This window comes from Phyllopteryx taeniolatus, chromosome 6 (genome assembly GCF_024500385.1).
Source record: "Phyllopteryx taeniolatus isolate TA_2022b chromosome 6, UOR_Ptae_1.2, whole genome shotgun sequence".
Lineage (NCBI taxonomy): Eukaryota > Metazoa > Chordata > Actinopteri > Syngnathiformes > Syngnathidae > Phyllopteryx > Phyllopteryx taeniolatus.
In genome coordinates, this window is record NC_084507.1 from 7500359 (window position 1) to 7516659 (window position 16301).

Consider the following 16301-nt stretch of genomic DNA (forward strand, 5'->3'; position numbering starts at 1 on the left):
CAAAAGGATCCAGCCAGTGAACTGTTCCCTAAAGGCCAACCTTCAGCCACCTTCCTGGCGGACAGCCTATCACAGCATCCAACTGATCCCTCCTCTGAATGCACCGCCCACGCAATGGGTGGGCTTAAGTATAGTAAGAGCAATCTCTGTCTTTCCTCTTCTTGTATATCCTTTCTTATTTATGCTCTGATCGGAACCTCCCTGCCTCCTGACGCACACATAACACACACAAACACACACCCATATGCACTCATGCAAACACAAAAACACACACAGTCATGCGCACACAATTTCTCTCAACAGCTGACCTGTCATTGGTGCTCTGGAGATTAGGCAAAAAAGGAAAGAAAATAATATGCACAAGTCAAGCATGTCAAGGGGGGCATGTATCTCAGCATAATACACACAAATAGGTCTGGGCGATTAATCAAAATTTGTAACCATGATTCTGATTTTGACATCTCACGATCATAAAAGCTTTATAATCGAAGAAAAATGATTATGCCACACGACGCAGTGTATACACAAGTTCCTGCTTTGTAAAAGCACCCTAAAAGCACATGTGATGCTTGCAGTAGGAAGCGTGTGACATGTTATTCCGCCCTCCCTGAGAGTGCTTTAAGCTGCTAGACACGCCAGTAGAAGTTTACTATAAAATTAAACATACAACAAAAAGAAATACACACATTGTATATTCAAATACAACACATACTTTTAGTGTTTTACCTTCATTTCTGAATTGCCATTAGTGCAAACAATTAGCATTAGAAGTCACACTCTAACGGGAGCGATTTACCTTCAAATAATGAATATTCACGGACAAACCCTGTGGTAAGGTAATATACAGTAACAATGCTCACAGGCATACAGTCTTCCTAATCTGTAAAAAAAACAAATGATATTACTAAAGTTCAACTGCAACTTTCTTCTTCTACTGATTTTATCCTAATTGAAGTGTTTCTCTCCATGCATGTGCCACACTGCCCCTAAAAAGCCAAGGCGTGCACAGCAGGAATTAATTTTTATTGTTATTAATAGCCATTATTTAAATGCTATTATTTTACTTGTTACTATTTTCTTGTTGTTCTCTTTTTTGTTAGTAGTTAAATAAACACTACATTTTGAAATCAATTAATAATTGTTTTTCTTATTTGAGATTTCAATATCGATCAAAATAACCGGGATTATTATTTTTTTCCATAATTATCAAGCCTTGGTGCCCAGCCCTGCACACAACGATTTGGAATTAGGCATGTACTGTGTGCCTAAATATGATGACTATGATTTACTCCAGTACATCCAGTGAAATTGTTCAGGAAGCAGAGATACTTTGAAATATGCTGTTAAAAAATACAAGAGATTTAAAAAAGTATTTTTTAAAGCATATTTGTAAGTCTACCTGTTATACTTAAATGTATGGTATTTTCCTCCTAACTGTACTGAACAAAACTACATTATTTCTGTTTGCATATAAAATAACAATGAACTACTATCATTGTCGTTACGTGACCATGAACAAGTTAAGCAGTACCTAAATGGGTAGATGGCATTTTGTGGTTTACTAGCTTCGGGACAGGCTATAGATAATTATTTGTGGAATACCAGATATTATAAAGTCACACTAAAAAGAAAATCACCTTGAAGTTATTTGTGAGTGTCATGCAGTATATAAACATACATATGAAGTGATCTGAGGAGGAGGATGAAACTAAGCCAAAGGGAGAAAGAGAGAGCGAACAAAACACTACAAGGAATTCACAGATTGTCCGGACTGCGGGCACCTGGAGGTCATGACCTGCTCACGACCCCATGAGATGCCTTCCCTGACCGGGGTAGGGTTGTGTGCATGGGAGGGGTAGGTGGGAGGCGGGAAAACAAGGCATTATAAGGACTGAGTGATGAGTGGTGCCGATGTCAGACGACTGCAGGATAGAGCAGTACCAACACTGCATTTATACATGCCAGAAGGCCCTCCCAATGCTGTCGACAGCAGTGCGTGTGTATGGTTAGTAGAGAGGGGGGTTCAACACCACTGGTATGCACCCCTGTTAACAAGCTGCCTCTGTGATCCACAGGATAGGCCATAGACATGTAGACAATAAACACATTGAAAACACGCATTGTCGATGCCTCTGGAAGAATAGTACTACCATTAATATCCATCTACATACATAGTGAAACCACTGTGGCTCTTTTGTTATTTTTTTTTGTCAAGTGGTTTGATTTTCTCTGAAAATCACAGATGGACGAAGGGAGGAAAGCGATATAAGTAAATGAGGGAAGTGAGTTGACAAGAGGGACAATGTGCTGTTGTTTGCAAGGCCAAAAGCAGCCGTGTTGGACCTCAAGGTCAGCTGATAACACATTCGCAAGTCAAGTGCGGAGAAGGCGGAGAACTTGCTACATCAAGTCTCCCTCATTCCTACGGCCCCAGTTGCGTACATCCACCTCAATTAATCACTGCAATTGTTACACCATGGTAATACCAAAAACTATCTTGATGATCACAGGCACAAACAAAATTTCAAATTGCTATCATCCATCTCACCTGCCCGTACAGGATGAGGAGGGGGGGTTGGAGGTGGATGAGTGATCCGCTCATTGGTCTCCCTTTCTGTTTTCTAAAGGCCTAGCCAGCACCATGATAGTGAAAAATTAACAGCAGGCAGCCAAATGGGTAAAGGCGCCAGGGAGATGGAATCAATGTGCGGCATCTGCGGCAAGAGCAGCTATGTAAAACACTTGCCTTAAGTCAGCCGCATCCAGTTAATATTTAATCCCTCCATCCATCTCCACAAAGAGCATTTCCCTTTTAGCTTTAGCTGCCGTTTACTTTGATTACACACAAGCGTTTAGGGTGAGCGGGGGCAAAGCAAGAATGATAAGAGAGCATGCATGCTAAGTGATTTGCATGGGGATGGGAATATTTTCAGGACTGATAATCACTCTGAGCAGGACATTGCCAGTTTCAGACAGACGAGAAGATATGGGCCGGAAGAAATACAACATTTAAAAAAAAGAAACAGTTTGGTTTATGTTTGGTGGGGTGGGGGGTGGAAAGTGATGCATAATAATGTAACTCTAAAAACAGGCTGAATTTCCCTCAGAGGGCTTCTCTTATTATAAAACACGATATGCAATTAGACCGGGAACAGCAAAATAACGGCAACATTATCTTATGTGAGGAAAATTATTCCTAGGGAATAAATCCAAAAATCACAACATGAACATCCAAATCCATGTGTATATTTCTGGAGAACCTTCTGTACTGGTGTCGCTTTTTCGCGCTGCCGTTTTTGCTTCCTGCTTCTATAACACAACCTCATGCTTATTTTGTAATGGAACTGGAAAGTGCATTAATTACAGAACCCAACAGTGTGAGCAGTGTATCAAAAGGTCAATAAAATTTTAAAATACACCAAATATGCTCTATGATTAAAAAGGGTTATTTAAATAAACTACTTTGTATCTGTTACACACAAACACTGAAACCACTATGGCCAACATTCTGCTTTACTCACTGCACTTTGATGAAGCATGACATCATAAAACCCTGTGCCACAGCAGAAATAAACTTGGAAAATGTAGAATGGCATATGGAGACTATAGAATAATGGCAGCCATGTGTTAAACCAACATGGTGGGTAACTGGATCGAGGCGAGCAAGATCTCAGTTAGTCTGAAGATGCAGTTCGGGACTATTTAACATCCATCCATCCATTTTCAGAGCCGCTTATCCTCACAAGGGTCGCGGGAGTGCTGGCGCCTATCCCAGCTATCATCGGGCAGGAGGCGGGGTCCACCCTGAACTGGTTGCCAGCCAATCGCAGGACTATTTAACATATTACATGAAATAGATGAAAATGTTCTTTTGATCCAAAGGCGATAATGCTCAAAGGTTTTCATGAAGTGATTTAACTGATTTGCATGAGCGAGTCGAAGTATTTGACATACAGTAGCTCTCAGTATGATACGATGCAGTTTTACATCCACTGCAAACCACAACCATATTGTTACATTAATTCCTCTCTGAGACATTCAATAAAAAACAGAGCCTTATTAACTCAGTAAAGGCAGATTTTTTTTTAAATAAGCAAGAGAGGGCACGTGGTCAAAAAAGTGGCCGCTCTCACACCTCCAGAGACAGACAACCATCCTAATGATCACAAGCACACTGAGTTATTGATCAGTAAGCTTCTGCTGGTGGCAGCTGCTTCAAAGAGGAAGAGGAGTCAGGCTGCAGGCACTGTGACAAGACTGACAAGGGTAAAATGTTACTTTTCTCCGCACCTATGTCGACAGCTGGACATTGTGTGTGTGTGTGTGTGTGTGTGTGTGTGTGTGTGTGTGTGTGTGTGTGTGTGCATGGGTGCATGTCAGTGTTGTAGCGAGGATGAATGGAACTAAATGTGTACATGTGTGTAGAGAAGAAAATGGTGGAGGCATTTGCCCTGCAATAATTCTTAATTGACACCTGTCAGTATAATGGTGGCAGTCACAGCTGTTGGGGGAGAATTTGTCCATCGTTTCATTCATCTGTCTTGCTCTAATACCCATCCTAAAAGCCGTACCTCCACCCTTTTGCCTGCCAGCCAACCCTATACTCTGATCTGATGCTTTGGTGCCCATCTAAAGTTGCATCCATTCGAAAGACTATAAAACAACTAAGCTAAATTAAGCATACTGTATACGTTGAGGAGATGCATTATTTAATGACACAAAATAATAAGAGCCTAACTGTATCTGATAAAACAAGGGTGTCAAACTCATTTTTGTCACGGGCCAAACTGTAGTTATAGGTCTCCCTTAGAGGGCCGTTATGAATGTGAAACCATATACAGTAAATGGATAATCACCTCATCATATTATTACACACAGTGTCCAATTTTTTGATTGATAACTCGTTTTGAAATATTATGCTAAGGAAAACAATTTGTTCATCTATTGTTCAATCTATTTTAAAAACTGGTTTGGTCACAAAAATATGCTTTCAACAAACAAAATAAATCAACATTATTAATTTTGGAACAGATTTTAGCAACAAACATGAAGTAGCTGCACATGATTTGCTTTTGCGGCCCAAATAATAAAGCAAAACAGGACCATTATTTATAAGTTAAAAAAATTACTATTCTCTGAATGCTTTTGAGTGTCAGAAAGCATTTATTCAGCATGGTGAGTGAGGGATGTGAGAGGAAAAACATACATGTGAGTGAAAAAGAGTGAGGGAGAAAAAAGGGAGTTGGAAGTGCAGGGGTAAAAGGAGATGAGAGGTGTGGAGAGAAAGAGAGCGAGAGTGAGTGCGAGCGAGAGAGAGCAAGAGTGAGTGTGAGAGAAAGAGAGAGAGAGAGAGAGAGAGAGAGAGAGAGAGAGAGAGAGAGAGTGGCAGAGCTGCGTTAGATGATGCTGAGGCGGAGGCACATGCCGGGTTTGGGTGTCCCTTGATAGGACTCTTCTGTAGTGGGCCCATCTTGTTTGTTTGTTGGCATCAAAGCTCTGCCTCTCACTCGCTGTACTGATGTAATGAGTTGGTAAGCTACATGTTTTTTTTTTTGGTTTTTTTTTTGCTTGCACTGAGGAATTCAAATACTTATTAGACAAAATATTCTGTAATTGCTCATCTTTTATTGATAGAAGCAACATGTTAAATTTGGTTCTAGCAGTCTTTCGCTTAGCCTCTGGAGGGGCCAAGGCACTGATCAAGAGAGCAAATGTACCCCAGCTACAAAAATGTAATATTTTAGTTAAGAAATTTTAGATGTCAGTTTTTTCTTCTTAAATTTTGGATGACTACTTCTCTTGAACGCTTCCCCTCTTATCTTCCTCATGTCTTTAAATAATGTGCCGAAAGAAAAAATGTATACAAATTTTTCCTTAAATCTTACATTTCCTCTATTAAAACAAATTGTAAAGATTCACAAAGATAACAAAGCGCTGATAACAGCAAGCGTGCAACATTTTTTTTTAGGTTTCAATCCAATCTTAAATTCACCAGAGTAAAAAAATTATTTCAGTTCTGCAGCTACAACCTTGTTCTATTAACCAAAAAAAACTTGATTCGGGGAGGGGAAATAGTTTTTCATTTCAGCTCAATCCCAAAGGGCAACTTTCTATCTGTTTTAAACTCGATTCTCTCAGCATTATATTCTTTCTTTTTTGGATCCCTTGACTTGTTGCTGTTTTTATGCGCTGCAAGGCACACAACAAAGCACATCTGGCTACTTTAATGATAAGATTTCCCATCATCCTAAGCCACCTCCATTATGACCTCCCATGGAGACGGATGCTGGCTCCACTTTAACCATTAGGTAGAAGTGCGTGCGTGCGTGCGTGCGTGTGTGTGTGTGTTGCATCGTCCTTTTTTGTGTTCGTAAAGTGGAGCGAGGACAACACAACCACCCGTGCTGGTGGCAGAGTGCCCTGGGGGCATGTCTGGTTAAGGATGCCCTGAAACAAGGAGGGGCTTTTTCTGCATATCATGCATTTTATTTCCTTGTCTATGAAAACACAGTGCTTTAACCTCACTAATACCTGCTATTAGTCACTAGTAATCAGTACCACTGTTGACACAGCTTTTGAGAATGTTCATTTCTAACAGTTCATAGTTGCAAGCACAGACAGACTAAACTGAAGCCCTCAGACCAACAGTCCTGGTGAGGTGAAAGTAACATATTGTTTAACCTTGAATGGCCTGAATCCCACATGTAAATTTAACAATTTGTTTGCGAGAAGGCCCAGGAAGAAAAGTGGCCATCGATGAGGCCAATCAATGCCACCAGCTAACGGCACTGCTGCTCCAATTATGGTAACCTCAAGCCGAGTCTGAATACCCCCCCTATACACACACAGTCACACACACACACACACTATGAGGGAATACCTAAAACACACATAGGTCAACTAAAGCAGGGAAATAAAAACAGGTTGTTGTGGATCGATGTGTGTTCCAGCTCCCCTTTTAATTGCGAGGAGTGAACAAATTTGACAGTCGGAGGTGATAAATACGTGAAGCTGCTCTTCCGAAGTTGTTTTTGTGCCCCGGTGGTGGAATGTAAAAAAAAAAAAGAGAAGAGGTGGGCGTTGGGGGGCGGGTGTCTGAAAACAAGTCCTCCTGCAGAGGATGACTAACGTGGTATGGTTACCATTACACCCGTTCAAGTTATTCATTCCAGGAAAACTAACAATAGTCCGTGCTAAGCTACACTCTCTTAAACAGTCTAGCACTATTAGAATGTATTAGTTTTCTATTTCACATACAATGTTTACCTTTGATTTTAACGCACATATCTTTTCTTAAGTTGTGGAGTCATCTTTAGAAACTTTTTTGTCACCTAAGAATTTGGGAAAAAACATCAGTTCATTTGCTAAAACACCACTTTTCAATATAACTGAATGGGAAATTCACTTTTTATAAAGGAAGCACGCTAGCAACAGATGACGCACTCCTCGGGACAGCGATGTGGACAGAAAGGTGGGGGGCACATATATCTGAGCATACTGTTGATTTCAGGGGGAGAATATCGCATAACAGTATCATCAAGTAAGAGCACAAAGGTCGCTGTGTAATCTTAGCTACCCCGAGCATGCAAAATCATTAATCCCTGAGCACAGCAAGCCTTCAACTGGGAATAAACTGGAGGCCTTCAGCGAAGCAGCAACAGAACTGAGTCAGGGATGCTGTTTTTTGTTTTTGTTTTTTGTTTTTAAACTTTCCCTCAACCAAAATACATGGCGGGCGTGTTATGATGTGGCTGTGATTTAATCCAAGGAGCGCGACATACACAAAAGTGTAAACACATCTACCGAATGCTTTATTTTGAAAGGGGTTCACAGGAGGCTTGTTCAACAAGACGCTGGAAGTGGTCCTTTATACAGTTGGAAATGCTCTACCCATTCACTTTTTTAAAGGAAAACAGCATTCCACTTTTCCTCAAAAAATGCCTGTGAGATGAAATAATTTTAAAGAAAGCTGTAGAAAGGCGATGTGGTGCGCTGTAGCCACTTCTACTTATTACAAGGTTATCAGAGGGGTGTCGGTGGGGGAGGCGAGGGCTTACTAAAGGTCATTAACTCGCATTGTCTCCTGACGTGATTAGTCAGGTAGCAAAGTCCATTTGTCACCTGCACAGGCAAATTGAGTTGGTGCTGCACTAGGGGCTATGGGGACTGTATAATATCAGCTTGATTACATCAAGGCAGCTGCGGACTTGACACCTTACTGAATTTGTCAGCATTAATCGTTAGGGCCTGTCACAAATCCATCAGCTGCACAGATAATTAGGGCTCTCTCTAATGAAGCCGACGGGTATGGCAACCTTACCCCCATCGCTCCCTCCTCTGAATGTACACACACCAGACTAATGTGAGGCTCCAGTGGGAGTTAATTGTGACCTGTGGTTACCCCCTAGTACAGCGGAGCGCACTTCAGTTTAGACATAGTTGTCAAATCAGAGCTAAAAAGTTGAAAACAAATAATAGCATATAGCAATGTAAGAACGGTTAATTGTAATTTCTTGAAGTTTATAGTGTTTATTAATTATTGCATTTTTATTATTGTGTACATTAGTTTGGAAGGTATATTAGTCATATTAGGTCATAAGTCATAAAGTCATATTATGCGTCATGTCAGTTGAGTAGTAAAAAAAAAAAAAAGTCTTTTATGGACTCCCCTAATTTTCACCTTATTTTACAGTTAATATTATTTTGTTACTTTCCATAAAAATAGATACGTAATGTTTTGGTTAAAATCTGAAATAGCGTATACAATTTTTAAACTAGGACATTTTTTAAAAATCTACTAATATAGTTATAAATGGTTATTTTGCTAATTTGATAATCTCTTATTATTGTTTTTGTTATTTTTTGGTTAAAAATGACTCCAATTTAGAAAGATTATTTTAAAAAAGTGTACAAAAATTCTGGAGACAAAAAAAAACAAAAAAACAATGTCCATTTCTTTCCTCACTTTCGTGTGGGCTATTATTAAATTTACAGACTTAGTATCATTGAATAACTTGATGAGAAGGTAGGATTAAAAAAAACTAAAAACTAAAAACTTATTGATGCTTTCTTTCACCAAGGTTAAGATTTAGTTTGAAAGGAGGAAGATGAGTAGACAGATTTAATTTTTTATTTCTATGGTGCATGATGGTAATTACAAGAAGTGTCCGCGCGTGTGTGTGTGCGTGTGTGTGTGTGTGTGTGTGTGTGTGTGTGTGTGTGTGTGTGTGTGTGTGCGTGTGTGCGTGCATGTTAGTTATTTGGTGCGTTTGGAATCATGGCAGCGAGATACTTTGTACTACTGCTCTTTTGATAGAATAGAAAACGTCCTGTATGCCAAGTTGTGATAGACCATTACAACAGATGATGGCACTCAGTGGACAATGTGATGGATCAATGGGGTGTGAGATATGAGAGGGAGGGAGCGTGAGGAACGCAGGGGTCAAAGAGATGTCATGTTTTCATGCAGAGGGCTAATGAGTGTCACTCTGATTCCAACAAGGGGGACCTTTTCCAGACGGGGTATTTTATTGAAATAACCAAAACCCCGACATGCACACTACACACTCAAGAGAAGAAAAGTCAGTCTGCATATCTAAATCTGAGTCTTTTCCTCACAGTCTGGGCCAGAATTCACGTTACAGCGGCTTTGCTAGAAAGGCAGACAGAAATAAGTCAACTGTGAGCACCGGTTGCATGTTCTCTACTCCTTAACATCATCATCATCATCATCATCCTCAACATCACCAGCAGCAGCTCTACGTTTAAAAAGAGAAAACCTGCCGAGTTCAAAGTCTTCGGCGGCTGGCCCTCCTCTTCGACCCGCTTTGCACCTCATATTTCAAAATCTCTTTAAAATTCTGTAACTGTCTTTTGTTCACTCCAGTTGTTAATGCCTAACTTCAAAGAGTCTGCCTCATTAGCACAGAGGTAGAAATCCCTGTCACTCATTTACATTTGTTTAAAGGCTGCAGGGAGACGAGAGGGAGAAAGGGGGGAGTCCAGATCCAAACCACTAGAAGTCAATGGTGTCAAACCACTGCCAACACCTGGGTTTATCAGCTGGCCGCACAGTAAATATTAGACTCCCCTCCAGAACTGGATATCGATTAGGATACTAGACTAATTTTTTGGAGGGGATGTTGGGTGAATTTGGATGGGAATACAAATATAAAACCTCAATACTTCTTAGTGAGAAAAAAAGACACAGTCTCTGATGTGACAGATATTTCATTGTTTCGGTTCATTTGTCAATTAACCACTCAGCATGCACACCCTCCTTTTTACTGCGCTCTCTCAAAAACAATTTTCCTGTATTAATTCAAAACTTTTTTTCTGATCCTTGCTGAGACAACAGAGGGGTTGAGTGTTAAACCTGACAGAGCATGCCTGCCTGTATGGAGGGATTTACTGAAGTATATCAGGAATGAACAGATCAGAGAGAGGCACGTGACAGGCGATCAATCACCGGTCAAATCAAGGATGGCAATCCTCTAATAAAATAACAAACAAAAAAAAAAAGTCTCTTGCCAGTTTCTCCCCCACCCACTCAACATTACTCACTCTTTGGCCTCAAAAGCTTCCTTTTATCGCCCCAAAATTGGAACATTCAGTTCAATTATCCAGCCCTATAACGTCCCTGCCAATAGATAACAATCAAAATGGATTGATGTACAGAAACGTGTCATTTCTGCAATTATACACATATAACACAAGTGGGAGAGAGGTAGCAGTGATACTTCAAAAATAAATGTCATTCAAAAGTTGAATCATGTGAGTTTAGCATGCAGCGCAACTGAAAGGGTGTAATGTGTGAAAGAGAGAGAAAACAAGTAGGGTACAGTATTTGGCCGGTGGGCTGAGAAATTATACCTGCTGATCGGCGCGGCTCTTGCTGCTTTCTCCTCGGCATAGTGACCGTCAGCTTCCACGGTGTTTCTCATGCAGGAATGACAAAGAACTCAAGACTTGTCAGTGGTGAAGAATCATCCCTTTTTTGGTGGGAGAGCGTTTTGATCTCGGAGCTGAAAGTGTCAGTCTTCTTTTTCACACTGCCTGATATTTTTAGACGTAATGGCTGGATCGGCTCCAACGATGTGGAGCTCAAAAATTACGAACAGATTGGAGCGGCTCGGGAGACCTTCATGTCCATCAAATATCATCTTCCTTCATCTCCCTTGCGGCCGGGTCGGAAAGCGGAGCAAAAGGTTCAAAAGCCCCAAAGTTTACAGTTCACTTCTGCTTGATTTTAAAAAAAATAATAATAATAAATTTAAAAAAAAAATCTTCAATGTTCTTTGAAGGGAGCGCTAGTTTGGTGCACTTTTTACACACGACAAAACTAAAACAAGAAATAAAACAAACAGATAAGTCCGCTGAGAACGCCACGCACACTTCTTGATAAGAAACGCGTCCCTTCGGTTTCTTTCCAAGCCGGAACCCTGCAAGAGAGGGGAGATAAAAGACATGCAGACATTAGATGGGTCACGTCAGTCCCGTCACCCCTACGCCACCTCAGCCGGGATCCAGCCTCGCGAGTCCGGCGGAGACTTTTCCTCCCTCCCCCTTCAAGCCACTTCTTTCGTTGTGCAAATAAATAAGAAACGACAATTGTCTTGCTCTCTCACCTACGGCGCAAAGGATTCATCTCGTTGCATCTCGAGGACATGTCGCGTTTTGTGTGATGCGGTTACAAGGAAGCGATCACTTGAGAGGCGAACAAGACGCATCCGAAGCTTTCCCCAACAAAAACATCAGATCGGCATGGACTACTAACACGTTTGTCTCTTAAAAGAACGGGAGAGGGGAGGGAGGGGAGGGCTACTACTTCGGCGACACATCCGAGCTCTTTTCCCCTCTTAAAAAAAAAATAAACCCCAAAAAAGTAAAAATTGAAACACGACGGATCCAGGAGCTGTTTGAGAGCGTCTCAACTGATAGACAGACGCATCGAGTGGCTTTTCCTGCTACATTTTTTTTTACTCCTCCCCTTCTCCACAAGCGTCACCCCTGACAGAGGAGGCTACCTGTCAATCTTTTTAATTGTCTTGTCCCTTTACCCAACCGACTCCCCCCCTCTCCCTCCTCGCTCCCCTGCTTTGCTGGGAAAAAGAAACCCGACAATAGCAGCCCGTCACATTCTCACGTAGCCATTGAAAAGCACACGAACAAGAACCTCGAGGCAGATTGAAATATTCACTACGTCCACGTCATACTGATTGATTTATATATTTATGTGAGACATTGACATCGCTAACATATTGATAACGCCCCCCCCCCACCCCCCCAAAAAAAGCAAGCTGCCTATTCAATGAGGTTACAGGTGCTCCACAGCTCTTCAAAAACACGTCGCTTCACGTCCACGCCTTGTCTCCCTTCTTGTGTCTGAATGTGAAAGCGAACACGTGAGTGACGCTGTTGTTCTGTTGTTGTTGTTGTTTTTTGTTGTTGTTGTTTTTCTGGGGGGGGGGGGGGGTAACGGGGGTGTGTTGGGAAGCGAGCTTCGATTTGTTTGGCCCCACGAGGAAGTGAAGTGTCCGGGAAGAAGGGGACCGGAAGGGGGAGGGACTCCAGCGACGTTCGCCGACTAGCGTGTGTGTGCGTGTGACAGGCTGGCTTGCGTGCTGTGCTTCTCTTCGCCACAACCGAACGTTTTTTGTGTGCGTGCGTGTGTGTGTGAGTGAAATACTCCACGTGTGGACGGCTGCGTTTCGCGTACAAGAAAGCGCCGCCGTAATGTTTGTTTTCGGTTCGAAGCGACATAATGGGCGAGTTTGAACAGGGCTGGGCCTGTACGTCGGGCGCGCGGAGGACGAGCGTGTTAACAGGCTAACGCCACACGTCAAGTTGCCCCGTGAACTTTGTCACATTTAGGGGGCAATGTCCTGTGCGACGTTGGCGAAAAGTGCTCGGAGGGCGTTTTTGTTTTCTGTCGTCGGTACGAGACGGAGAGGCACCGACTCACTTTGTGGACTTCTTCCGGTTCCGAGGCGCCCCATCATCGACATGTCGTACTCGGCGCACTTCATTGATTTTCAAGGATCCTCCATAGCGAGCAGCATGAAAAAGGTGGTCGTGAGCAAGCTCAGTCCAAATTTTAGAGAGGCCGCCTCGGTGCAAACTGTTCCGGTTCCGACACCCGCAGACGCCGACTTGCTCGTCAGAAATCGGTAAGTTGTCGATTCTCCACGTTTTGAAATACACATCGCAATCTTGCCTCACTACGTGTGCGATTATTATGATGCGTTGACAAGTTGTAAATAAAAGAAGGGGCTTTAGCCGTACTTGCCTCGATTCAGCCATGTCCACCTGAAGCCGCAATCATCCACATCACAAGATGGCAAAATACGCGAGGAATAAGAGCTGTACTGTAATTCCAAGTTCCGCCCTCTCTGCATTTGTCTATCAATCCATCTCGGCATCTCCCTCTCTCTCCCTCGCCCCTTCCCCCCCCCCCCCTCTCTCTCTCTCTCTCTTTCTCTCTCTCTCTCTCTCTCTCTCTCTCTCTCTCTCTCTCTCTGTCTTCATCCCCGTCTACGTCACCAACCTGCAAACACAAAGTCACGGGGGGCCCACTGGTGCCAGCAGATGAGATGATGGAGGCGATGCAGCACCCCTGTTTTCACCTATTCAAAGGAGCAGTATACTGCTCACTGGACCTCTCTGCAATTTAAACATATTTCTGCACGATTCGGTTACAAATAGCTTAGGACTAAGCATGATAGAGTTTTAAGTTATCAGTCCTGCTGAAAGCTAATCTTACCTCTGCTTTTTATTCGATATGCATGCTTGACCTGAGGTTTTATGTTAAATACGTCTTTCACAGCCCGCATAGGTTTTATATTGTGGCATTTACGGCCCAATAAAATGTAGTTTTGCATCGGTCTGAGTGAAGATCACGTTATAGCCTACAGGATCGTGATTATTTGCCTGTAAACGAAGACCTTTGACCGTCAGGTACTTTGCAGTTGTTGGTCGCGGTGATATCACAGCTGTGTATCTTGGATGTTTTAATTTCAGGAAAAGGAGTAAGGGAGAGTATAAAGCACATGTTAAGAGTTTTTCAGAAAATATTGACAGACATATTCTCTTTTACTCTACAAATATGAATCATGTAATGAGTTGTCTATGTACAACACATTACAAATATTTGTACGTAAATGAAAAAGCACATAACCATGTGAGACTATAATGGAAGGGTATTTCTCTGAATATATATATTTTTTTACGTCCACTTTTATTCGGAGGATCGGCCACAATTCCACCTTACATTAAATATTGTGCACACCCAAAATGAATTGATAGCATAGTTGTGATAGCAACTTTTGCTATTAAATTAAAACGTTTTCATGTGTTGAGTGTTTTTTAGAATATCAAATTATAACTGCTGATAGCCATGAGAACATGATTTGTAAAGCTGTATAATTAAGCTCATTTTTAAATAGAATGGGATATCAGTATCACAACTAACTGCTTATTTGAACCTATGTAACCTCTGTATTTTCTGTTTTGCCCATGGTCAGTTTTATTTTTCATTTGTAATCAAGTTATTCAATCACCTTGACCTATTGCTAACCGGCAGAAGCATAAACTGCACATGCCACATGCACGGTAATGAGACCCAAATGCTGATCTGAGAGACGGTAAAGACAGTTTATTTCTTCACTTTCTCCATCTCACGTTTCTTTCCATCATCTTGCCAAAGATGAAAACAGTCGCCCTTGTGTTGAACTATGTACAGTTTTCAAAGTGCAGTCTGTTATGAGTGTCTGAAGGAAATGAATCATGATATCGTGCATTGTGTTGTGTGATACGAGCATTTCCTGCCAGTGGAGTTTGCAGCTCTTTTCAAGATAAAAAGTGGATAGTTCCCAGAACAAATCCAAGTGCCGATGTATGTCAAGACGGGTTATTGTGTTAACTGTTCAATATCTCATCTTCCTTCCCAAATTAATATTTTTTTCATTGTCTTTCAGGTTTGTGGGGATCAACGCCTCTGATATTAATTATTCAGCAGGCCGTTATGACCCAACGGTGCAACCACCCTTCGACGCTGGATTTGAAGGTATCGGTGAGATTGTCGGCCTCGGCCTCAGCGCCAGCTCCCGCTACACAGCTGGGGACACCGTGGCCTACTTCAGCAGCGGCGCCTTTGCCGAGTACACCGTCGTCCCCGCCAAGGAAAGTGTGCCTGTCCCTTCAACGAAGCCCGAGTTGCTCACCCTGTTGGTCAGCGGTGCTACCGCCTACATTGCCTTGAAGCGTCTGGGTGACCTGGCCAAAGGCGAGACAGTTCTGGTCACAGCGGCTGCAGGAGGAACGGGACAGTTTGCAGTGCAGTTTGCAAAACAGGCCGGTTGTCACGTGATCGGAACCTGTTCGTCCAATGAGAAAGCGGGCTTCCTTAAGTCTATTGGTTGCGACAGGCCAATTAACTACAAAGCAGAGGATTTGGCCAAGACCCTGAAGAACGAGTACCCAAACGGCATTGACGTGGTTTATGAATCGGTCGGGGGCAGCACTTTAGAACTGGCAGTTAATTGTCTGGCTAAAAAAGGCCGGCTGATAGTGATTGGCTTCATCTCAGGCTACCAGTCTGCGTCAGGCATCCCGCAGTTCAGAGGGGCAACTCTACCCGTAAAGCTTCTGCAGAAGTCAGCAAGCATTCGAGGTTTCTTCCTTCCCCACTTCATCAGCGACTACACAGAGGCTCTGACTAGCATGATGCAGATGTTTGCCATGGGCAAACTTGTGTGCGAGGTGGATTATGGGGATTTGGCCCAAGAGGGGAGGTTTGTTGGCCTGGAGTCAGTCTTCCGAGCAGTGGACTACATGTATGCAGGAAAGAACGTCGGCAAGGTTGTGGTAGAAGTGGCACCTCCCTCTAATTCTAAAAGTAAACTGTAAATGTTTTGCAACAAAGAAATTCTACTTTCATTTTAAAATCATCATCATCATCAATGCAAATTTGGCACTGGTCAGTTTGCCTGATTAACATTTCAGCTATGTAAAGGTTTTGAGATTATATGTTTGACAACATTGTAATTACAAATAAAAATGAGTTATCACAGTTGTGTTGTCAGTGTGATGATTCGACTTTCACTTTGCACCATCAAAATTTAATATCAGGGAAAAAATTACCGTGCATTTAAATATATTGCATAAATGTATAAATTTAACCTCTTTTACAGTTGCTGTTGCAAAATGATCGCAGTGTTTAATGTTCAGATGCCTCACTGTGCTAGCTTTTAGCACTCTCCAGGACTTCATCTACCATAAATGTTTTATAGACTTCATTGTTT

At 42.2% G+C, this 16301-nt stretch overlaps 2 protein-coding genes across 3 annotated transcripts in view; one reads left to right on the plus strand and one right to left on the minus strand.

Moving 5' to 3' along the window:
• The window catches only part of tshz1 (teashirt zinc finger homeobox 1), a 43988-nt gene extending 31741 nt beyond the window's left edge, over window positions 1-12247 (minus strand). The window contains exons 1-2 of one of the 2 annotated variants that reach the window (XM_061776637.1): window positions 11628-12247; window positions 10873-11441 (exon numbers count right to left, since the gene is read on the minus strand). Coding sequence is in view for 1 of the 2 variants with exons in the window: in XM_061776636.1 (XP_061632620.1) it covers window positions 10873-10912 (40 nt within the window). In the remaining variant the exon portion in view is untranslated. The remainder of the gene's footprint in view (window positions 1-10872; window positions 11442-11627) is intronic. The other variant, XM_061776636.1, reaches the window with a different exon arrangement.
• A 301-nt stretch (window positions 12248-12548) lies between these two features.
• LOC133479522 (prostaglandin reductase 3-like) lies at window positions 12549-16069 on the plus strand. Its single transcript, XM_061776639.1, has 2 exons — window positions 12549-13169; window positions 14976-16069. Exons 1-2 carry the CDS (start codon window positions 12880-12882, stop codon window positions 15904-15906), a joined length of 1221 nt encoding a protein of 406 aa, XP_061632623.1. The 5' UTR covers window positions 12549-12879; the 3' UTR covers window positions 15907-16069.
• The last annotated feature ends 232 nt before the right edge of the window (window positions 16070-16301 follow it).